At 38.8% G+C, this 24,094-nt stretch overlaps 1 protein-coding gene across 9 annotated transcripts in view; it reads right to left on the reverse strand.

Annotated features, from left to right (window-relative positions):
* Positions 1 to 24,094, reverse strand: part of TRIM37 (tripartite motif containing 37) — a 134,173-nt gene that overhangs the window by 12,121 nt on the left and 97,958 nt on the right. For 4 of the 9 annotated variants that reach the window (XM_021067287.1, XM_013981116.2, XM_021067283.1 and 1 more), the window contains exons 20-24: positions 19,786 to 19,914; positions 18,948 to 19,137; positions 15,857 to 15,975; positions 5,762 to 5,872; positions 4,322 to 4,400 (exon numbers count right to left, since the gene is read on the reverse strand). In XM_021067287.1, coding sequence (XP_020922946.1) covers positions 4,322 to 4,400; positions 5,762 to 5,872; positions 15,857 to 15,975; positions 18,948 to 19,137; positions 19,786 to 19,914 — 628 coding nt within the window. Of the gene's footprint in view, positions 1 to 3,132; positions 4,401 to 5,761; positions 5,873 to 15,856; positions 15,976 to 18,947; positions 19,138 to 19,785; positions 19,915 to 24,094 lie in introns of those variants that run through there. The other 5 variants (XM_021067288.1, XM_021067289.1, XM_021067284.1 and 2 more) reach the window with 4 other exon arrangements.

The following is a 24,094-nucleotide window of genomic DNA, read 5'->3' on the forward strand; positions in this document are numbered from 1 at the left end:
TTAACGATCCGGCGTTGCCGTGAGCTGTGGTGTAGGTTGCAGACGTGGCTCAGACCCCACGTTGCTGTGGCTCTGGCGTAGGCCCGTGGCTACAGCTCCGATTGGACCCCTAGCCTGGGAACCTCCATATGCCGAGGGAGCAGCCCAAAGAAATAGCAAAAAGACAAAAAAAAGAAAAAAAAAATCGTTAAAAATCATGGCTTTTCTCAAATCTAAAAAAAAAAAAAAGAGTAAAGTTCCTATTTACTATCAGTGTTAGAGCAGAAGTCAACAAACTTTATCTGCAAAGGATTAAGAGTAAATATTTGAGGCTCTGTGCCATTAGGATTCTTTGACAGCTAATCAACTCTGCCTTTGTAGCATCTGTAAGTGAGTGAATGGAACTATGTTCTTTTTTTCGGCCACACCTGGAGCATGCAGAAGTTTACAGGCCAGGGATTGAATCAGAGCCATGGCAGTGACAACACTGGATCCTTAACCTGCTGAGCCACCAAGGAAGACCCATGGATGGGGCTATTTTCTGATAAATCTTTATTTACAAAAACAAACAGTGGTGGGGATTTAGCCCAAGAATAGAAGTTTGTCTACCAGTAGACAGATATTAACTGAAACCCAGAGGTTTTCCTCAGTGGACTGTGTATATCTGCTACATATTTCTTTCTTTTCTTTTCTTTTTTTTTTTTTTGGTCTTTTTGCTATTTCTTGGGCCGCTCCCACGGCATATGGAGGTTACCAGGCTAGGGACTGAATTGGAGCCACAGCCACAGCTACACCAGAGCCACAGCAATGCCAGATCCAAGCTGCGTCTTCAACCTACACCACAGCTCATGGCAACACCAGATCCTTAACCCACTGAGCAAGGCCAGGGATCGAACCTGCAACCTCATGGTTCCTAGTCAGATTTGTTAACCACTGAGCCACGACGGGAACTCCCAGATCTGCTACATATTTCTAACAAGTTTATAATTCACAAACAATAATACCTGAGGTGAACTGGAGCCCAACAAAACAGCCATGACATTTTCTTCATCAGAGAACTGCTTTTGAGTACATCCTTTAGCTACATACATTTGTTTTTGTTTTCATAAAAACTGCTGTCAAGCGCAATTATAAAAATAGAGAATTTTATGCCAGGAGGGCAGTTACGTTTCTGTAGAACCTTACATTTTTGCTTTTCAAGAGAGAGACTTTCTTCCCTTTTTTTTTTTTTTGGCCATGCTGAAGTTCCTGGGCCAGGGATCAACCCAAGCCACAACTGTGACAACACTGAGTCCTTAACCACTAGGCCACCAATGAACTCCATAGACTTTATTCTCAATGTGGAATCAGAATATGTACACATGGCTTGAGTTCCTAAAATGCATGAGAATATACCAATTAAGTTCAAATAAATTTTCCCTGCAATTTTTTGTGTAAGCATAAAGAAATCAATGTCTTGAGTTCCCTGGTGGCCTAGCAGGATCCTTAAGGATCCAGCGTCAGCTCTGCTGTGGTGCAGGTTCGATCCCTGGCCTGGGAACTTCTGCATGCCAAGGATGAGGCCAAAAAAAAAGAGAAAATAGTTTTGTGGACATAGTGATCTGAAATTCCTCCAATATAAAAGGGTCTCAACTAGTTCTCAATTCATTTAAAATGAGGGCAGCACTCCTAATTGCTTTTATACATAACTTGAGAGTGTAAGACTGAAAAATACTTGAGAGATCCAAAATGCACCATCATCACTATGCCATGCCGGGTCTGGGTAGTTCACTGACAGAAAAAAACCCAAGGTCACAAAAAATAAGAGTAAAGGTTAAGAACATTTGTGATTAAAAGGAAAAACAGCTACCTCCCCTCCCCCATAGAGGACAGAAGGATACTTCAAAATGCTACTTGTATTGAGTAATGACCCAAGAGAATCTCATGATTAAGTCACTTGTGCTAAAAGCTCATACAATTTCCCCAAATCAATAATCTATTCTCAAGCTTCTCGTAGTTTTTAAACACATGTGGTTTTCCATTTTGAAAATAAGAATTACGAAGGTACATAAGAAAGCACTCAGTTCTATATCAAATACAGTGGAAGAAGCAGCTAGGCAAAAGTAGAGTCAATCACACTGATAAGCCTCACTGTAAAAAAAAAAAATCTACAAAATCAATCCTTGTAATGGCTTGCTCTCAACACTAAAGGTGCAAAATCCTTATATTTTAGCTTTACCTATTAAAAGGTAGGTACAGAAATAAAAGAAAGCTGGATTTAGGGAGTTCCTGTCGTGGCACAGTGGAAACGAATCTGACTGGGAACCATGAGGTTGCAAGTTCCATCCCTGGCCTCGATCAGTGGGTTAAGGATCCGACATTGCTGTGAGCTGTGGTGTAGGTCGCAGATGCAGCTCAGATCCTGCGTGGCTGTAACTGTGGCGTAGGCCGGCAGCTGTAGCTCCAACTAGACTCCAAGGCCTGGGAACCTCCATATGCCACCCTAAAAAAAAAAAAAAAAAAAAAAAAAGCTGGATTTAAAATATCTCATCAAAATGTAATGTACATGAATACATTTCCATCTAACAGAAAATGAAATGTGTACAAGAACTTAATAGTGACATCTTAGACTACGTACAATAAACTACCTAACACCTACACCATACAACAGCATGCAAATGCTATTACGGTAGTAAACAAATGCTTAACTTTTACTTCTCATATATTGTTTAGATATTTCCAACTAATTTAAGAAGAAAAAGCAGGGAGTTCCCGTCATGGCGCAGTGGTTAACGAATCTGACTAGGAACCATGAGGTTGCGGGTTTGGTCCCTGCCTTGCTCAGTGGGTTAAGGATCCAGCGTTGCCGTGAGCTGTGGTGTAGGTTACAGACGTGTCTCGGATCCCGCATTGCTATGGCTGTAGCGTAGGCCGGCGGCTACACCTCTGATTAGACCCCTAGCCTGGGAACCTCCATGTGCTGTGGGAGTGACCTGGAAAAGTCAAAAAGACAAAAAAAAAAAAAAAAAAAAAAAGAAGAAAAAGCAACCATTATGGAGATTATAAATAAGTCTTCTAACTTCCCTGTGCATTTACTAGAAGCTCAAGAACAGGCAATATGAACAGCAAAATAAGGGCTTCCTGTCTCACTTTTAATAAATTGCAGAGGCATAACATTTTCTCAAGTTCATTTTATTAACAAAAAGTGCAAACTGTTTTGAACAAAAGCAAACCATGAATCACAGCATTCGGCAAGACACTAGACATGGAAAAGGGAAAAATATTAAGTATAAGATAAGCAGATGAGCTGCCTCTCACATGTATTCATGCTTTTCAACAGTCTCTTAGTCAACTTTCAGTGTAATTTTCACAAACGGTATAGCAGCTCAAAAACAAATGCAGGAGCACAACGGTAACGTTTGGCAATTATTTTGGACTAATTCTGAGTATGAAAATAAACTTTACACCACAGTTTGGTATAAGCCACTGTGCAATAGGCATGAATCCTTAAATGTACTGACACTGAAATCATTGTCCAACTAATGAAAATAAAGGAGAAAAGAGGTTTTAAAATACTTGTTGCACTGTGTTGTTTAGTAAGAAGCAGAAAAAATGAAATAATTTTAGATGATCTTACATGTGTTCATGTGACTAGGAACATAACCAATCCACATTAGCTTAATTCATTTAAAACTACATTCGTAGAAGTCACACAAAAGAGAGATGATGTGCCATAATCAGTGTGCCTGCACTTGGACAAACAAGATAAATAAATTAACCTCAGTCAGTCAACATTTTCCAAAGAGGAGATTCAGTCTAGTGTTACTTCAGTTATTCACATAAAGTATCTACAGGGCAAAATCTACACATAATTAACATTTCTGCCTACTAACCTACAAGCACTAAGGAAACTATAAACTACAACTAAAACCCAAAAATAAAGGCAGTCATTTAAACACAACTGAGGTCTAGCCAAGGACAGAAGGGCACCGATGCTGAGAAGGTTACTGAGCGCATGCACTGTCTCTACGTACATTTTCTGGCAGTTAACTGACCTTCTGTTGTAGCGGACAGACTGCCTTTTATGAATATACTAATTTACTAAATTAACTGAGGACTACACTGTTATTTCATTACATTACATAGAATTCTTCCCACGCTGTTAATTTTTTCCTGTGTACTAATTTCTTATATTAGAACTGTGCTACTTTCTAAAGTTTCAGAATTACTATTTCAAGAAAAGGTGATGGAAAAAAGAAGACCAAATCTGATTATCTGACTGATGACAAGTCTGAGCACCAACTACAGCAACTTTCAGGGTCAAGATAGCTTGCCAAGTCAGTTCTCTTGATTTGAAAATTACCTTCCACTGGTTTCATCAGCATTGAAGCTGAGATCTTCAGGGCCTATTTGTTCACCATCAGGAAAACTGGAATGTGTATCTAGGATAAAAACATTTTTAAAAGATAACATTTTTAAAAGACCAGTATTTGCTTTTCCACATCTCTGAATGATCTCACGAAGTACGTTACTTAAATGATAAACACGTGGTAGGTTGTGAACAAATCTGTTTGAGAGAATTTTTGATCTGAATCGAGTGTAAGCAAACACAAATGGGAAATGAAGGAGAGATGTTCCCATCGTGAGTCAGTGGTTAACAAACCTGACTGGTATCTATGAGATGTGGGTTCAATCCCTGGCCTTGCTCTGTGGGTTAAGGATCCGGGGTTGCTGTGGCTGTGGTGTAGGCCGGCGGCTAGAGCTCCGATTCAACCCTTAGCCTCAGAACCTCCATATAATCCTTATGATTGATCATTAAGGTCTCTGGATAAAATATTAACAATGGGTGATGAATGTTAACTTACTGTGGTGATCATTTTGCAATGGACACAAAAGACATAAAAAGGGAAAAAAAAAAAGAGAAAATGATGGAGAAAAAACCAAAATGTGTTCTAGGTGCCCACAATTAAAAGATGAAATGCACTGCCTCACTTTATCCTCCTGGGGACACTGTGGGAGCAGCTGAAGAAGGGAACAGGAAGTGACAATGCTGTACACTCTGAAGACTGATTTTGTAAATATAAAATGTATTTCAAAGTCAATTAAACTGCACATGAAACTATCACTACAAATGTAAAACATATCAGCACTCAAAATATCTTGCTCCAAATCTGGTTCCTTCATTTACAAGCAGAGGAAATTACTAAGAGTATCTTAATTCCTAACAATCATCAAATGCCTGGATCTATAATGAAAAAGACACTAGAATATCAGGGAAGTATGTAAAATATAAAGCTGACAATTAACCCAAGCCTGACAATGCTGTCATTCCAGGAACTCTTATAGAGGAACGCTCAGGTTGATCGTCAAGGTCTCTGGATAAAATGTTAACAATGGGTGATGGGTGATGAATGTTAGCTTATCGTGGTGATCATTTGTAAGGGATACGTATATTATATCCTGTTGTACATCTGAAACAAACAAAAAAAACCCAGTAACAATGGGTTCCTCTTAGTGAGTTTTTTCTTAAGACTTTTTTTGGGAGAATGAGGGAATAAAAATTGATGATTCCAAAATCCGCATGCATTTCGAAGAGGTCAGAAAAAGTTATCTTTTCAGGACTCGCCATTTGGTTTACCCCATAGAAGATACCTCACAAATGACAATAATTTAAAAAAGAAAAAGAGGCAGAAGCAGCAAAGCAGAAAAAGCTAAAGCAGAAGCAGAAACAGAAGCAAAGGAAGCAGCCACAGCAGAAGAGATGGTTTTATTAATCCCTGTGAAATGACACCATGTGTTGTACCTTCATCTGGGGGCTGTGCCATGAAAGAGTCGCTAAATCCGCCCATGCTGGTGTGCTCTTCCTGCTCCTCATTCTCGGTGTCACATTCAATATCACTGTCGCTACTCATTCCTGGCAGGAAAGAAGGGGAGAGCATGTTTCTGACAAGAAACCACTGCAAGAAAAAGGTGATCCCATCCTAAACTGAGACTCCTACTGAATTTTACACTGGATGCCAAGATAACAGAAGACACCATGAAAACTAAAGAAAAAGTAACGACACAAACCCCAGTCTTCTTTATTTAGAGCAATGTTTATTTTTTGTTCTCAAAAATTAAAAGCGCCCCTTCCACAGTACCTTAAAAGTTACAATTTGAAACCACTCTTAATTTCATTATATTTAGAATATTTTTTCCAAAGAAAACACAGGGACACAGGGTTTTTTCTAGAGTCATAAGAGATAACAGGAGCTCTTTTTTTCCTTTCTTTCCTCTTTTTTTTTTTTTTTTTTTAATGGCTGTACCCACAGCATATGGAAGTTTCCTGGCCAGAGACTGAACACATGCCTCCACAGTGACCCAAGCCACTGCAATTGGATTCTTAACCCAATGTGCCATAGCGGGAATTCTATAACAGGAGTTCTTTTAATTCTGATTCAAAGCAGATAGTTTCTAGCCTAAGACACATACAAATATAAACATGCATAAACACAAATTCACATTTACACTTATATCTATGTGTGTATAAAAATTCAGTAATTCTAGCGACAAATGAGTTATTAACCTGTTTGGGCCTCCAATTTTGGTTTTCTGCAGTTAATTTTCTTTTTTTTTTGCTTTTTTAGGGCTGCACCCACCGCCTATGGAGGTTCCCAGGCTAGGGGTCAAATCGGAGCTCTAGCCGCCAGCCTACACCACAACAACTTGGGATCCAAGCCGTGTCTGTGACCTAGACCACAGCTTACGGCAATACCAGATCCGAGCCGCATCTGTGACCTACACCACAGCTCATGGCAATGCCAGATCCTTAACCCACTGAGCAAGGCCAAGGATCAAACCCAGAACCTCATGGTTCCTAGTTAGATTCGTTTCCACTGTGCTGCAACAGGAACTCCTGTGCAGTTGATTGTTAAAAGAGGGAATAGAGACAAAAAAGGATAAAGAAAACTAGTGGGGGAGTGAAATTGAGACTAAAATTGCACTCCTTGCATACAACTAAAATTTTTGCTGAAAGATTAAACTAAAAAATCCCATCTACCGTACAGGAAGAAGACAACAAGGAATTCCATCTCGTCTCTGAGCTCAGCTCAGCTCAGAATTCAAATTAAGGCCTGTGTGGTTAATTCAGGATTGGGATTTAGAGTTGAGGTTCAAGTTATAGGAAAGCAATGTAAAACTGGTCAGAAGGTAGTGTTATTGGAATAACGCCAACATAAAATCCTCTGGAGGGTAGGTTCTAGGTAAGACAGAGTAAGCACATTCCACTATATCTTTCCCACTGAAAGCAGCTATAAAACCTGGACAGAATGCATGAAGCAGCCCTTTGAACTATGAAAAGTAAAGAGGGAAAGCATATTGGTGTAAGCGAGAATCTAAAGCATCAACAAATTGGCAGATTTAAATAAGACCCAGAGTCTCAAAAAATCATATTGAAAATGTCCATGATACAATCCAAAATTGCTTTAGTATACGAAAAACCAGGTAAAGACAAGAAACAAACATCAATGCTAAGAGGAAAGAGATGATGAAATTATCTGCCACAGACTAAGCAGATATAAAAATGCTCATGAACACTCCTGAAACATATCTCAATGACCTCTCTGGTGGGGAAGCTTCTACAATCCAGGTTGCAAGAATTATCACAGGGAGGGAAAAAAAAGAATTCTCACAAGGGGGAGAGGAAGTCTCAAAAAAGTATGTTCTGATCAAAATTTATAAACAAGGCAACCAGCCCACCTGAAGTAAGAATCAGCAGACATACAAACAGAAGGATGATATCACGAACTCTTTTTTTTTTTTTGGTCTTTTTAGGTCCTCACCTGCAGCATATGGAGGTTCCCAGGCTAGGGGTCAAATCAGAGCTGCAGCTGCCAGCCGATGCCACAGCACACCAATGCCAGATCTGAGCCTCACCTGTGACCTTCACAGCAATACCAGATCCTAAACCCACTGAGTAAGGCCAGGGATTGAACCTGTGTCCTCATGGATACTGGTCGGGTTTGTTACCACTGAGTCATGACAGGAACTCTAATATCATGAATTCTTAATAAAATAAATGAATTTGAAGAAGGTTCCCTCGAGGGACAGCGGGTTAAGGATCCAGCATTGCCACCATAGCAGCTCAGGTCTCTAACGTGGTGTGGGTTCAATCCCTGACCCGGGAACATTCACTTGCCACAGACACGGTCAAAAACAAACAAAAAAAACAAAACAAACAAAAAAACTTGAAAGAGACTACATAATTCTGTTTAATGTGTAAACAAAAAAGATTTCTTAAAAATTACTAAATAGACTTTTTAGAAATGAAAGATATAGCTCAAACTATTAACAGATGAATTTAAGCAAGGCTAAAAAACTTAAGACAGAACTAAGGAAACTAACCAGAGTATTAAATAAAAATGAGATGACCATTATAAAAAAGAGGTTAAGAAACAAGAGGATAAAAGGAAATGGTTCAACTTGTGTCACCTAAACAGCTACAGAAATAGAAAAGGAGAGACAATATATTAAGAGAAAATGGCTGAGAATTTTCCAGAATTAATGGAAAACATTTTGCATTGAATGAAAATACAACATATTAAAAGTTTTGCGATGTGGAGTTCCTGTCATGGCTCAGCGGTTAACGAACCTGACTAGCATCCATGAGGACTAGGATTTGATCCTTGGCCTTGCTCAGTGGGTTAAGGATCTGGCGTTGCTGTGAGTTGTGGTGTAGGCCATTGGCTACAGCTCTGATTCGACCCCTAGCCTGGGAACCTCCATATGCCATGGGTGGGGCCCTAAAAAGAACCCCCCACCAAAAAAGGTTTTGAGATATGGCTAGAGCAGTGCTTAAGAAGAAATTTATAGCATTAAAGGCTTATATTAGAAGAAAAAAGGCCTCAAAGTAACGATCTGATTGTCTATTTTAAGAAACTTTCTAGAAGAGTAGAAAGTAGAAACTTTCTTCTTTCTAGAAGAATAAACAAGTAAAAGGAAGGAAATAAAGAGCAGAAATATAATTAGCAGGAAAACAATAGAAAGAGACATCAGTGAAACAGTTCTTTGAAAAGGTCAATAAAATTGAAAAGCTTCTAGGCAGACCAAGAAAAAAAGAAGAGCAAACAAAAACAGCAGTATCAGTAATAAAAGTGGGGACACTACTACAGATTCTACAGACATTAAAAGGATAATAAGGAACAGTATAAAAATTATGCTCATGAAACCAAGAACGCCGACGAAATGGACAAATTCTTTGATTTTTTTTCAAATTACCCAGATTCATTCAGATAAAAATAGATAACCCGAATAGATATTTTAATAAACTACCAACAAAGAAAACTGTAGAACCAGATGGCTTATTCCTTTTCTATTTTTCAAGGAGAGTTTGAATAGTATTATTTCTACCTTAAATGCTTTGAAGATGTAGTCTACATGTATGGATGCTTCTGAAATCTCTTTCCTCTGAAGAGTGAAAAAAACTTTCCTGCTATGACATAGTTTAGAGCCTAAACCAGCTTCTTACATGAAGCTCCACCTCCACCTTGTGGCCTTTTCATGGAATTGCTGCTAAAAATTCTAAAACCCACATGAGTTACTGAAATTATAGCACAAATTTGACTATTGGTGCTTAGTGTTTCTGAATTCCTGACATATACTAACCTCCAGGATTCACAAACAAGACTGGAATTCCCAGAAATTCCCCAAATTTTAAGTTATTCTTTAAATACTTATCATATTTTTCAAGCTCTTTATTCAGTATATATCTTTTAAAATTTTTGTTTAGTTTCTGGTATTTACAAGAATTGTACCCTACAGTGAATATTCAAATGCTGGAAAATGCTGTGAACATTGTTGGGTAATTATTGAATAATGTGTTACACTTAAAACTCTTACCAAGGCTTATACTGCAGTTAAGGACCACCTGAGTTGTCCCACATTCCCAACTTGTAATACAAAGAATGTCTTATTTTATTTATTTAGTCTTCTTAGGGCCACAAGCACGGAATATGGAGGTTCCCAGGTTAGGGGTCCAATCTGAGCTGCGTCTGCAACCTACACCACAGTTCATGGCAACGCCAGATCCTTAACCCACTGAGCAAGGTCAGGGATCAAACCTGCGTCCTCATGGATACTAGTCAGATTTGTTTCCACTGAGCCACAACAGGAACTCCAAAGAATGTCTTATTTTAAAGTTTCTTCAAACAGATTGCCAGTGGTGAGGGAGCAAGAGGAGAGAGACACCAATTTACAGTGATCTAGCAGAGAAAATTAAAAAAATTTTTTTTTAATTTTTTTGTCTTTTTAGGGCCACACTTGCAGCATACGGAGGTTCCCAGGATAGGGGTCGAATCAGCTGCCGGCGTAGGCCACAGCCACAGCAATGTGAGATTCATGCCAAGTCTGTGACCTACACCACAGCTCATGGCAACACTGGATCCTCTAACCCAGTAAGCGAGGACAGGGACTGAACTCGTGTCCTCATGGATACTAGTCAGATTCATAACCTGCTAAGCGACAATGGGAACGCCCAGAAAATTTTCTTTTAGGCACTCTGCTCAAGAATAAAGAGCCTTGAGTTCCTGTTGTAGCTCAGTGGTAACAAACCGGACTAGTAACCATGAGGACTTGGGTTCAATCCCTGTCCTCTCATGGGTTAAGGATCCAGCGTTGCTGTGAGCTGCTGTGTAGGTCACAGACTTGGCTTGGATCTGGCGTTGATGTGGCTGTGGTGTAGGCTGGTAGCTACGGCTCCAATTCGACCCCTAGCCTGGGAACTTTCATATGCCACAGGTGCAGCCCTAAAAAAAAATCCAAACAAAAAAAAAACAGACAAGAATAAAGAGGCTTGTTTGTCCTAAGCATAGGTCTAACATGACCCTGCTCAACTTTTTTCCCAAGGCTTACTGGTCTAAAAAATAAAGGTTTCTTGAGAATCTGCTCCTGCTGATAACAGAATAATACCCACAGCAGTAAGGAAGGCCCCATTTTCCTCTCATGATCAAAGCAAATTCCAAAAGGCACAGAGCTCCTTCAGCCCATCTCCGCCCTTCTTTCAGCCTTATCAGTTAGTCTCCTCAGTGCCCAGCCTCTAGTGGTAAACAAGTTGTTTAGATAGCAACAAATTCCAAGGATGGGCTTCGGTAGCACTACTGATTAGCCTGTTTACTGTAACTTACAGAGTTGCAGGTTTGGGTGTTTTTTTAAAATAATTTTATTACTAAATGAATTTATTACATTTATAGTTGTACAATGATCATCACGACCCAATTTTATAGGACTTCCATCCCACACCCCCAAGGCATCCCCCCACCCCCCAAACTGTCTCCTTTGGAAACCCTAAGTTTTTCAAAGTCTGTGAGTATCTGTTCTGCAAAGAAGTTCATTGTGTCCTTTTTTCAGATTCCACATGTCAGTGATAGCATTTGATGTTGGTGTCTCATTGTCTGACTGACTTCACTTAGCATGGTAATTTCTAGGTCCATCCATGTTGCTAAAAATGCCGTTACTTTGTTCCTTTTGATGGCTGAGTAATACTCCACTGTGTATATGTACCATATCTTCTTTAGACACTCCTCTGTCGATGGACATTTAGAGTGTTTCCATGTCTTGGCTATTGAAAATAGTGCTGCAATGAACATTGGAGTACATGTGTCTTTTCAAGTCACGGTTTTCTCTGGGTAGATGCCCAGGAGTGGGATTGCTGGATCAAATGGTAGTGCTATTTTTAGTTTTCTGAGTAATCTCCATATTGTTTTCCACACCAATTTACATTCCCACCAACAGTGTAATAGGGTTCCCTTTTCTCCAGGCCCTCTCCAGCACTTATTGTTTGTAGACTTTTTGATGATGGCCATTCTGGCTGGTGTAAGGTGGTACCTCATGGTGGTTTTGATTTGTATTTCTCTAATGATGAGTGATGTTGAACATCTTTTCATGTGTTTTTTGGCCATCCGTATGTCTTCTTAGATCTTCTGCCCATTTTTTTTGATGGGGTTGTTTTTTTGGTATTGAGCTGCAGAAGGTGTTTATGAATTTTGGAGATTAATTCCTTGTCAGTCGATTCATTTGCAAGTATTTCCTCCCATTCTGTGGGTTGTCTTTTTGTTTTGTTTAGGGTTTCCTTTGCTGTGCAGAAACTTTCAAGTTTAGTTAAGTCCCATTTGTTTATTTTTGTTTTTACTGTTATTACTCTAGGAGGTAGATCTGAGAAGATGTTGCTAATTTAGGTTGGAGAGTGTTTGGCCTATGTTTTCCTCTAAGAGTTTTATAGTATCTGGTCTTATATCTAAGTCTTTAATCCATTTGGAGTTTATTTTTGTGTATGGTGTTACGGGGTGTTCTAATTTCATTCTTTTATATGTGGCTGTCCAGTTTTCTCAGCACCATTTATCGAATGGACTGTCTTTTCTTCATTGTATATTCTTGCCTCCTTTGTCATAGATTAGTTAGCTGTAGGTGCATGGGTTGAATTCTGGACTTTCTATCTGTCCCACTGATCTATATTTCTGTCTCTGTGCCAGTACCATACGGTTTTGATGACTGCTGCTTTGTAGTATAGTCTTAAGTCTGGGAGCCTGATTCCTCCAGCTCCATTTTTCTTTTTCAGGATGTCTTTGGCTATTCTGGGTCTTTTGTGCTTCCAAACTTTAAAATATTTTGTTCTAGTTTTTTGAAAAATGTCCTTGGTAATGTGATAGGGGTTGCATTCAATCTGTAGATTGCCTTGGGTAGCACAGTCATTTTGACAATACTGATTCTTCCAATCCAGCAGCATGGTATGTTTTTCCATCTATTTGTGTCATCTTTGATTTCTTTCATCAGTGTCTTATAGTTTTCAGGATACAGGTCTTTTGTCTCTTTAGGTAGGCTTACTCCTAGGTATTTTGTTCTTCTGGATGTGATGGTAAACAGAATTGCTTATTTAATTTCTCTTTCTGACCTTTCATTGTTAGTATACAGAAATGCAGTCTATCTCTGTGTATTAATTTTGTATCCCGTGACTGTGCCAAATTCATTGATGAGCTGTTAGTTTTCTGGTAATGTTGAGGTAGGTTCCCTCTTTGCCCACTTTCTGAAGTGTTTTTATCAGAAATGAGTGTTGGATTTTGTCAAAGGCTTTTTCTGCATCTATTGAGAGGATCATATGGTTTTTATTCTTCAGTTTGTTATGTGGTATATCACAGTGATTGATTTGCGGATATTGAAGAATCCTTGAATACCTGGGATAAATCCCACTTGGTCATGATGTACAATCCTTTTAAAGTACTGTTGGATTTGGTTTGCTAGTATTTTGTTGAGGATTTTTCATCTATGTTCATCAGTGAAATTGGCCTGTATGTAGGTCTTTATATCACCATAACACTCCTTAAATAAGGAAAAGACTGACCACTTAGTACTACATCTCAGGTTCACGCACTTGAAAGTGCATAAGCGGTCCTAAATGTAGTCAGGAAAATGCCTTTTTCCAGTTGAGAATAAGCTGTTAATGATTAGCTTTGAAAAAGAAATGGAACGAATGTCAAAACTTTTTGCAGTGCTAACTAGCTATTTACCTAAAAAATTGCTGACATGTTGTGAATTTTTGAGGTGAAGGCAGTTATTGAAGAATCCTTGCATTACTGGGATAAATTCCACTTGATCATGATGTACGATCCTTTTAATGTATTGTTGGATTTGGTTTGTTAGCATTTTGTTGAGGATTTTTGCATCTATGTTCATCAGTGAAATTGGTCTGTAAGTTTTTCTGTGGCATCTTTGGTTTTGGTATCAGAGTGATGGTGGTCTCATAGAATGAGTTAAAATTGGCTATTAACTGGCCTCTGATACCTAAGCAGTGGTTTATTTTTTCTCCTTTCTTGCTTTTACTTTTTATTTTTGGCCACACGCATGGCACACAGAAGTTCACAGGCCAAGGACAGAATCTGAGCCACTGCTATGAGCTGACAATACCAGATCCTTAATCCCATAAGCCATTAGGGAATTCCTTTATTTTTTCATTTGGCTGCAGCATCCAGTGGCTTGATGTGGGATCCCAGTTCCCAGATCAGGAACTGAACCCAGGCTACATAATTAAAGTGCCAAGTCCTAACCACTACAACACAAGGGAACTCCCCTGATGGCTGGTTTTTCAACTGCTCTCCCGGCCCAGCTCCCACCATCGCCTACGCATATCCAGTGTACCCAAGAACTACAACCTGGTCCCATCTGTAACTCTGGCACCTGACCCTTAAGGAGTTGGCACCCCTAGCTGAGTTATTCAACTCAACCAGTGGTTCTCAACTGGGGATGATTTTGCCTCTCAGAGGACATTTGGCAATATCTGGAAATATTTTTGGTTACTGTAATTCAGAGGTGGTACTACTGGTAGGTAGTGGTTAAAAACCAAGAATGCTTCTAAACATTCTACCATACACAGGGCAGCCCTCTAATACAAAGAATCACCTCACCTAAAATGTCAATGGTGTCAAGCAGAAAACACTAAATTAAGCAGTAGGTCCAGGAATTACTTTATCACCAGCATCAAAACAATGCCAGGCAAATTAGAAGCAGTACACAAACGCTGCATAAATAAAAGGATCCTATAATTACAGCACTTGCTACAAAAATTTAAGGCACTAAAATTTATAATCAGCATGTACAAATACATGGAAACTAGCTAATCCCTACAGGTCAGTTCTATAAAGATCAACAATCATGATATTTTCCCCCTAATGTTATAATAATCAACACTTCACTTTAGCAGTTCCTCTGTGGCTCAGTGTGTAAGGACCCAGAGTTGTCAATGTTGCAGCTCAGGTCAATGCTGCAGTTCAGGTTTTATCCCTGGCCTAGGAATGTCTGTGGACCACGGTGTGGACAAAAAAATAAAATTAAAAAAACAACAAAACAACATTTCATTTTAAATATCTTTTCCATTAAATCTCATCTACCGAGATAATGATGCCTGCCACAGGAGCACCAACAAAGAGGAAAGATCAAAATGTTTAGTGTTCTTTAACTAAAGAACCTGAACACACCACCACCCACACATATTCTCAGGGCAGCCAGAGGTAGATGCTGGCACCTGTTATATATGCTCTGAGCTACAATTCATCAATTGTTGAAAATTTAAATGAGTGCAGAGGTGGTAGGTGGCACAGTTCCACTGAGAAATGAAAAAAACTTCAATGTCAAATATCATTAATAAAGTTGATGTATTTTTCTAACAAATAAAGGACAAGCAAGGACAACATACACAGCCTTGTTTCAAGCAGCTTCCATTAACTCAAAATTACAAAATGTGTTCTATGCTTTTAGATAAAGCATAATGAACCTGGAAGAACATGTAGAAGAATACCAGAAATGTAACTGAGAATAAACTAGCAGAGAGAAGTTGATTACCACACAAAGGATTTTTTTTAAGTAGTTAAATTTTGGAATACTTCTCTAAGAGCAAGCAATCCATGAACATTAATCACAACTAATTAAAGATGAGTTAATCTTTAAAAGATGAGGTACTTAACATTTACTACTCTAATTAGTTGTTTGGGGGTATGGTTTTCCCATAAGACAGTGCACATATCCAATTTTGTCTTTTCATATATAGCCAAAAAGCAATGTCTACCTGTAGGTGGCATAACACATTTAATGAATGAGCAAATGAAGTATCTACAGATCTTTCCCCCTGCAAGTGCCCCTTCTAATAAGTGTCCCTTTATGTAGTCAGTTACCCGTTTTGCCTTCCCCCATGCTCAACATCTTAGTAAATCAAACTTAGTGGAACACTGAAGGCTGTTTTCAGATCAAGCATGTCAGACAGATATCTCAGTAATTTTTTATTATACCCACTACTCCCCACCACCACCAAAAAAAAAAAAAAAATAAAAAAAAATCATTATTCTGCCTCCCACCCAATTATGGCTTTATCATTCCTTACCTTCCTCTGGGGCAGATGAAGCTCCTTCGGGTAGTATAGGCTGTAATTCCCCAGTTTCAGAATTATTTTCCAAGTCAGTCATTTGCATTCCTTCCAGACGACCTCCTTTAGCATTAGTCCTCAAAGAGAAAGAAAATAACCTGATATTTTTGTATAACTAGTCAGGGATATAATAATCTAGATTGTCTTCTTGTCCAGAAACTAAGGAAACTAAGTAGGTATAGGGCACTGGTGTTTAATGCTAAATTCAAGTTTAATTCTTAAAATTTTCACTAGAAGACTCACAATGAAAGGTTATAAAGTGGTAGACTGCATAAATGTCAATATCCTGGTTATGACGATGGATCAGCATTTTGCAAAATGCTCCCATTAGGGGAAACTAGGTAAGGTACACAGTTATTATTTCCTATAACTGCTTATGAATCTACAATCATCCCAGTAAAAGTTCCTGTTTAAAAATAAATGTAGGAGTTCCCGTCGTGGCGCAGTGGTTAACGAATCCGCAGTGGTTGCGGGTTCGGTCCCTGCCCTTGCTCAGTGGGTTAACGATCCGGTGTTGCCGTGAGCTGTGGTGTAGGTTGCAGACGCGGCTCGGATCCTGCATTGCTGTGGCTCTGGCGTAGGCCGGTGGCTACAGCTCGGATTCAACCCCTAGCCTGGGAACCTCCATATGCCGCGGGAGCGGCCCAAGAAATAGCAACAACAAAAAAGACAAAAAGACAAAAAAAAAAAAAATGTAAATAGAAGGCCTAAATAATATATTCTCATCAATATGGAAAGACTTGAGATACACTAAGTGAAAAAACAAGGTGCACCTTTTGTATTAAAAAACCTATATGGTCACAGTTACTTAAAATATGCATAAAAACTGAGGAGATACAGCATGTATAAAATATTAAGAACAGCGATTTCCCTTGTTGTGCAATGGGTTAAGGATATGGCCTTGGCCCTGTGGCAGCTCAGGTCACTGCTACGGTGTGGGTTCAATCCCTGGCCTGGGAACTGTCACATGCCATGGCTGTGGCCAGAAGAAGAATAATTAAGAACAGCAGGAATGTATGTGGGCAGGGGATTGGAAATAAAAGCAGATGGGAATCAAAATGGAGAATTTTAACTTAATATTCTTTTTTAACTTCTATTTTTTGAATGATTTGTTGTTAGTATTTAAAATTTTTGTTTACACTAACTTAAATCAGGCAAGGAAAAAAGACACAGCTGGAAAACATCACATAAGCCAGACTAATGATATAATTAACCATTATTAAAAATGAGGGTTTTAGCTAAGAGCTTTACACATTTATAAAGGATTTTACAGTTTAGACCAAAGTGTACATTCATACACATTTAAACATTATGACTAACGGCAGATTTAAGTCTCCAAAATAAAACATAAAAGTGAGTTGCAGCTTCACCTTGAAAGGAACATGTATAAATCCAGGTTGGGGAGTTCCCATTGTGGCTCAGTAGTAATGAATCTGACTAGAACCCATGAAAACACAAGTTCGATCCCTGGCCTTGCTCAGTGGGTTAATGATCCGGCGTTGCAATGAGCTGTGGTGTAGGTTGCAGATGTGACTGTGGCCAGCAGCTGTAGCTTCAATTCAACCCTTAGACTGGGAACTTCCATATGCTGTAGATTCGGCCCTAAAAAGCAAAAACCAACCAAACAAACAAACAGGTTGGGTAACGGGGAGGACAAGACAATCTTTAATGATTATAACACCTTTCCACTGCTCAAGCTTGAATTGAAACAGAAAACTAAGCCACCATCTGTCCTTGTAGATTTGGTAATTATCCAGATCTTAAAATTCTATAAAATTTTAAGTAAAAACTTAAGGGATATTAATCTTTCTCTAAATTTAATTGAAAGTTCTTTTCAGTCTCCAAGGTAGAACTATTCCATTGTTTAAAATTAGAAATGTATTTAATATCCGTAACCTAGATCAGAAGGATATTAATTAATTGAGCACATTCACAGACAATACTTTCCACAATCACTCTCTTTTGAATAGATGCAAGTTTAACTGACGTGGCTGGGATTTGAGTTTCTTTCCTGGGAGAGAGATAAAGGTACCGATGACCATATATGCAAATCTTTTGGGAAGATTCCAAATGAGAGTTTTGGAGGACACCTTCACAGAGGAAAAAAAAAAAATGAGATGAAAGCAGAAAAGCAGTGTTAAAATTGCTAGAAATGCTTTGTTCCACATGAAATTCATGTAAAAGACCTAAGGGACATAATACAACCCAGCATGAATGTCTTTGAAAAGCGTGGGAGAAATGGAAAAAAAGTTGACAAAAAACAAAAATCTCAAAAGGCATAGTTCACACAAGGTTATACAATATTATTATCCTAATTCGGTGAAAATGAGCTCTAACATATTTAAACAACTACCAGGACTATCTCATTCTGTTAAGAAAAAAAAAAAGTAAGGTCTCTGATACTTTAAGGTTACTTTTTTTTTTTTAGGGCCAAACCTGCAGCACATGGAAATTCCCAGGCTAGGGTAGAACCAGAGCTGCAGCTGCTGGCCTATACCACAGCCACATCCAAGCCACATCTGCAACCTATGCCACAGCTTGCAACAACACTGGATCCTTAACCCATTGAGCAAAGCCAGGGATTGAACCTACGTCCTCATGGACACTAGTCGGGTACTTAATCTGCTGAGCCACAACGGGAACTCCTTAAAAGTTACATATTTTTTGTCTTTTGTCTTTTTAAGTCCATATGGAGGTTTCAAGGCTAGTTGTTGAATTGGAACTGTAGCTACCAGCCTACACTGCAGGCACAGCAATGTGGGATCCTCACCATGCCTGTGACCTACACCACAGCTCACAGCAATGCCAGATACTTAACCCACTGAGCAAGGCCAGGGATCGAACCCGAGCCTTCATGGATGCTAGTCGGGTTTGTTAACCACAAGCCACAATGGGAACTCCAAAGGTTACATTTTTAATACAACAAATTGTCTGCTAAAAACTTAACAAAGTGCAAATTTATTTTGCTCATTAGGTAGCAGTCTTATAAAGTGCCAAACAAAGCTTTTTAGCTATTATTCTACTACATAAACAAAAGAACTTAATTTACCCCAAGGTGACCATTTTTCTCCTTTTCTCAACAGTAGGTAAGCCATTGAAAACTGCAACCACAATAGCATCCGAATCCAAAGCTTGACACTGCCGGTCTTCAGATTTTGGCAGAATGTCATTGACACTGCCATGTGTCAAAGCGCGGGGAGGACTGTGCCGGCTCCCAGAATGAGAGCTTACTGGGGATCCTTCAGAAAAGGAAGGGGATAGTCAGAAAGAAGGCAAACAAACAAAAAGTTTTCTAGCTTCCACTTTAGGAGATCTCATTACACAAAGATTTTTAAACTGCAGGAAAACTCAAAAACAATTTTAAAATATATCCCCATCTTTTTGATGCCAGCTATTTAAAATTCAGCGGTCCTTGGAGTTCCTATTGTGGCTCAGCAGTTAATGAACCCAACTAGTAACCATAAAGATTCGGGTTTGATCCCTGGCCTCGCTCAGTGGGTTAGGGATCTGGCATTGTCATGAGCTGTGGTGTAGTTTGCAGACATAGCTTGGATCCCGCATGGCTGGGGTTGTGGTGTAGGCTGGCAGCTGCAGCTCCAATTCAACCCCTAGCCTGGGAATTTCCAAATGCTGTGGGCACAGCCCTAAAAAGACAAAATAAATAAATAAAAATAAATAAATAAATGAAATGAAATGAAATAAAATTCAGGAGTCCAGAATATGGTATCTAATGATGGCATTTTCTTATTGATGGGTCTGTTCTATTGTGTGATGAAAGAGCTTCAAATTGAGTTTCAGCTTTTGGTGCTTTTAGAGTTCTAAAGCTGTCTTACAAGAATACCAGACATCCACCTACTAAAATTATATTCTAAACTCTCCAAAATTACCTTCAGATAGAGTTTGACAGTCTCCCTTAGAACGGCTATTTTCCCCAGAGTCTACTGCTCTTCGAAGTGATAGACTACCTGCTATACTGGACCGAGCTGGCTTGGGTGAATTACTCTTCTTATTTGCAGCTGAAAAGACATTTTAAAACACTTCTGATTATGGTAAAAAATAGCACAAAACTTATTATCTAGGCAGTCAGAGAAAGGTTTAATCTTATACATGGAAGGAATTCCATCTACTGTGTCCAAAAACAAATAGAACACTCTGGCCCCAACTGTTTTTTTTTTTGGGGGGGGGGTTAATGCCAAAAGCATTTCCACTTTGCTGCTTGTGGAGCAGTTTTAACTTACAATGAACTCCAAAATAAAAATCATACCAGACACAAAACCCAATTTCAATGAAATTAAATTATTAACAAAAAAATAACCACCCTGGAGTTCCTATTGTGGGTCAGCAGTAATGAACAAGACTAACATCCATGAGGTCACAGGTTTGATCTCTGGCCTCACTCAGTGGGTTAAGGATCTGGCGTTGCCGTGAGCTGTGGTGTAGGTTGCAGACGCCACTCAGATCTGGTATGGCTCTGGCTGTGGCAGAGGCCCATGGCTACAACTCCGATTCAGCCACTAGCTTAGGAACGTCCATATGCCACAGGTACAGCCCTAAAAATCCAACAAAAAACAAAAACCACTCAAACACTTATAAACTATGAAATATTATTGGATTAAAAAGAAAATCAGGAGTTCCTGTTTTGGCGCAACAGAAACGAATCTGACTAGTAACCATGAGGTTTTGGGCTTGACCCCTGGCCTTGCTCGGTGAGTTAAGGACCTGGCCTTGCTATGAGCTGTGGTGTAGGCTGGTGATTACTGCTCCAGTTTGACCCCAAGCCTGGAACCTCCACGTGCTGCAGGTGTGCCGCCCCCCAACCAAAAAAAAAGGTAGTAGAAATATGAGACCAATAAATATATAAAAATGAAAAAAGCTGTTAAGGTTCCATGCCTGAAAGAACTACTAGATAGTTTGCGTGTGTGTGTCTTTTAGGGCCAAACGTGAGGCGTATGGAGGTTTCCAGGCTAGGGGTCGAATCAGAGCTGTAGCTGCGGGCATATACCACAGCCACAGCATCACCAGATCTAAGCTGCATCTGCAACCTACACCACAGCTCACAGCAACGCCAGATCCTTAACCCACTGAGCGAGGCCAGGAATTGAACTTGTGTACTCACGGATGCTAGTCAGGTTCAGTAACTGCTGAGTCATGACGGGAACTCCTAGTTTTATGGGTGAATTTCATTCAACTTTTAAGGAGCAGATAACGTGTTAAAATAATTTTACAGCACAAAAAGGGACAAAAGCTTCTGATTTTATGCCATGAAACTGGCATAAAATCAGACTCAAATGGATGAAGAATATTATAATGAAACTATAACTCAATTTTACTTATGCCTACATAGTGACTTAGAACAGTCAGGATATCTGGTACACTATAAACAGTAAATGTTAACCATTATTGTTAGAAACAGAACCTTTAACTTGATAAAAACTACCTTTTGAAACACACAGCAAAATTTGAACTTAATGAGATAAAACGAGAAGAATTCCTAAATAGAGCTGAAAACTTTACAAAAATTCTATTATTGCTACTAGTTAACATTGTTCTGAGGTCCCTGCCTAGACAAAGCAATATGAAAAGTAAATAAGCAAGAAAGGAGTGGATAACCTAAGGTTATTTGCTGATGACAGATATATCTACTTAGAAAATTCAATACAATTGAGTAAAAAACCTAGAATTAAGAAAGTCAGGGAGTTCCCATCATGGCACGGCAGAAATGAATCTGACTAGGTAGGAACCATGAGGTTGTGGGTTCAACCCCTGGCCTTGCTCACTGGGTTAAGGAACCGGTGTTACCATGAGTTGTGGTGTAGTTTGCAGACGCAGCTCAGATCCTGCGTTGCTGTGGCTCTGGCGTAGGCCGGTGGCTACAGCTCCGATTCAACCCCTAGCCTGGGAACCTCCATGTGCCACAGGTGCGGCCCTAAAAAGACAAAGGAAAAAAAAAAAGTCAGTAAGTGGGCTGAATACAAAATAAACATATAAAAAGTCTTCCTGTATGTCAGTGACAAATAATTTAAAAATATTGTAGGGGGAAAAAAGATCTCATCACACAGCAACTTAAGTTACAATATATCTAAAAATAAATATAACAAGACATACAGAACTTACATGAAGAAAACTAAAGCTCTGAAAAAGTATATGTATATAACAAATAATTTGAATACATGGAAATACCACATTCATACACATGAATGCTTTGGTACTGAAAAGATGTCAATTCCCCAAACTAAATGTTAATTATTGTAATAAAAATTTACAGCTTGATTTCTCCAAAAAAGTCAACAAACTGCAAGCACCAAGCACCTGTTAATAAAGGTCTTAATTGTAAAAATAAAGTAAAAAGATTAACTAATGCATTAAAATGTAACACAATTCCAGTCAAATTTTTTTCTGGAAGAGTACATGTGTATTTTTCAAAACAAAAATAAAGTGAAGGCAAACATATCACAGTCTTATAAACTATAAAACTACAATGGCTCAACTACTTGGTTGAACAATGCCAAACTTGTTTTTTTATGTTAAAAAAGGTCACATATTGGCAAATTTCACCTGGTTCAACCTCTATCAAAGAATTTTAAAACACAACAGTGTAAATATAGGAATGTGGCCTATAAAATACAGGACGAATTTCATAATATTGGACAGACTGAATCCTTTAAAAAACATGTTTCATTTGGGTGGAGGGAGTGGGATGAAAGGATAAATCACTGAACTTACCTCATACACCATCACAGAAATCAAATTATATATGGAATAATGACCTAAATGTAAAAAACGTTTAAAAACAGAAACAGAACTAGAAGAAAATTGCTGCTTTTATAAACTTGGAGTTGAAAAGGCCTTCCAAATAATATTAAACCCCCAAACCGAATACGATACAGTTGTCAAAAATAAAATATTTAAAACTTCATGTTCAGCAGAAAAAAAAAAAGTGACAACAGAAATACGTAACAAAAGCTTTTTATAAAAGTCCATCCAAAAAGCATTATTTCTTTTGGTTTTAAATTGTCATTTTCCAGGAGATCTCGTTGTGGCTCAGTGGTAACAAATCCCACTAGTATCCATGAGGATGCGGGTTTGATCCCCGACCTTGCTCAGTGGGTTAAGGATCTGAGCTTGCTGCAAGCTACAGTGTAGATCAAAGATGCAGCTGGGATCCCACGCTACTGTAGCCATGGTGTAGGCTGGCAGCTATAGCTCCAATTCGACCCCTAGCCTGGGAACCTCCATATGCCCCAGGTACAGCTTTAAAAAGATGCCCCTCCCCCCAAAGTCATTTCCTTGACAACTGGATATGGTTGAGTATCTTTTCAGACATTTATTGTCCTTGTATTTCTTCTTACATTAACAGCCTAATCACAATCTTCACTCATTTTTCTATTAAATTGTCATCTTTATTTAAGAGAATCCTACGTATTTGGCAATTATCCCCTCTCTTATTCATCTCTGTGGTATTACTGCCATCAGTACCAAGCATTAATATTTTATTTATTTATTTTTTAAATTTTTTTAGGGCTGCACCTGTAGCATATGGAAGTTCCCAGGCTAGGAGCTGAATCAAAGCTGCAGCTGCAGGCCTACGCCACAGCCACAGCATGGGATCTGAGCTGTGTCTGTGACCTACACTACAGCTCAAGGCAACAACAACAACAAAAAAACCTTTAAAACATAGAATTACCATATGAACCAGCAATCCCATTCTAGGTGTATGCCCCCCAAAATTAAAGACTTTAACAGATATTTGCACATCCATGTTCATAGTCGTATTATTCACAGCAAAAAGGTAGAAACAACCCAAATGTCCATCAACACATAATGGATAAAAATTATGTGATATATATATACACATATACATGGGAATTTTACTCAGCCCTTAAAAAGAAATGAGATTCTGACACTTGCTACATACGGGTGAACTTTGAAGAAATTGTGCTAAAGTGAAGTAAGTCAAACACAAGACAAATATTTTATGATTCCACTTATATAAGATACTTAGAATAGTCAAGTTTATAGAAAACAGAAAGTAGAATAGTGGTTACCGGGGGGCGGGGGGAGGGAGATGGCAAGTTACTGTCCAATGAATATAAAATTTCAGTTTGGGATGATGAAAAAGTTCTAGAGATGAATAGTGGTGATGGCTGCACAACAGTGTGAATGTACTTAAATGCCACTGAATTGCACAGTTAAAAA

This window comes from Sus scrofa, chromosome 12 (assembly GCF_000003025.6).
Source record: "Sus scrofa isolate TJ Tabasco breed Duroc chromosome 12, Sscrofa11.1, whole genome shotgun sequence".
NCBI lineage: Eukaryota > Metazoa > Chordata > Mammalia > Artiodactyla > Suidae > Sus > Sus scrofa.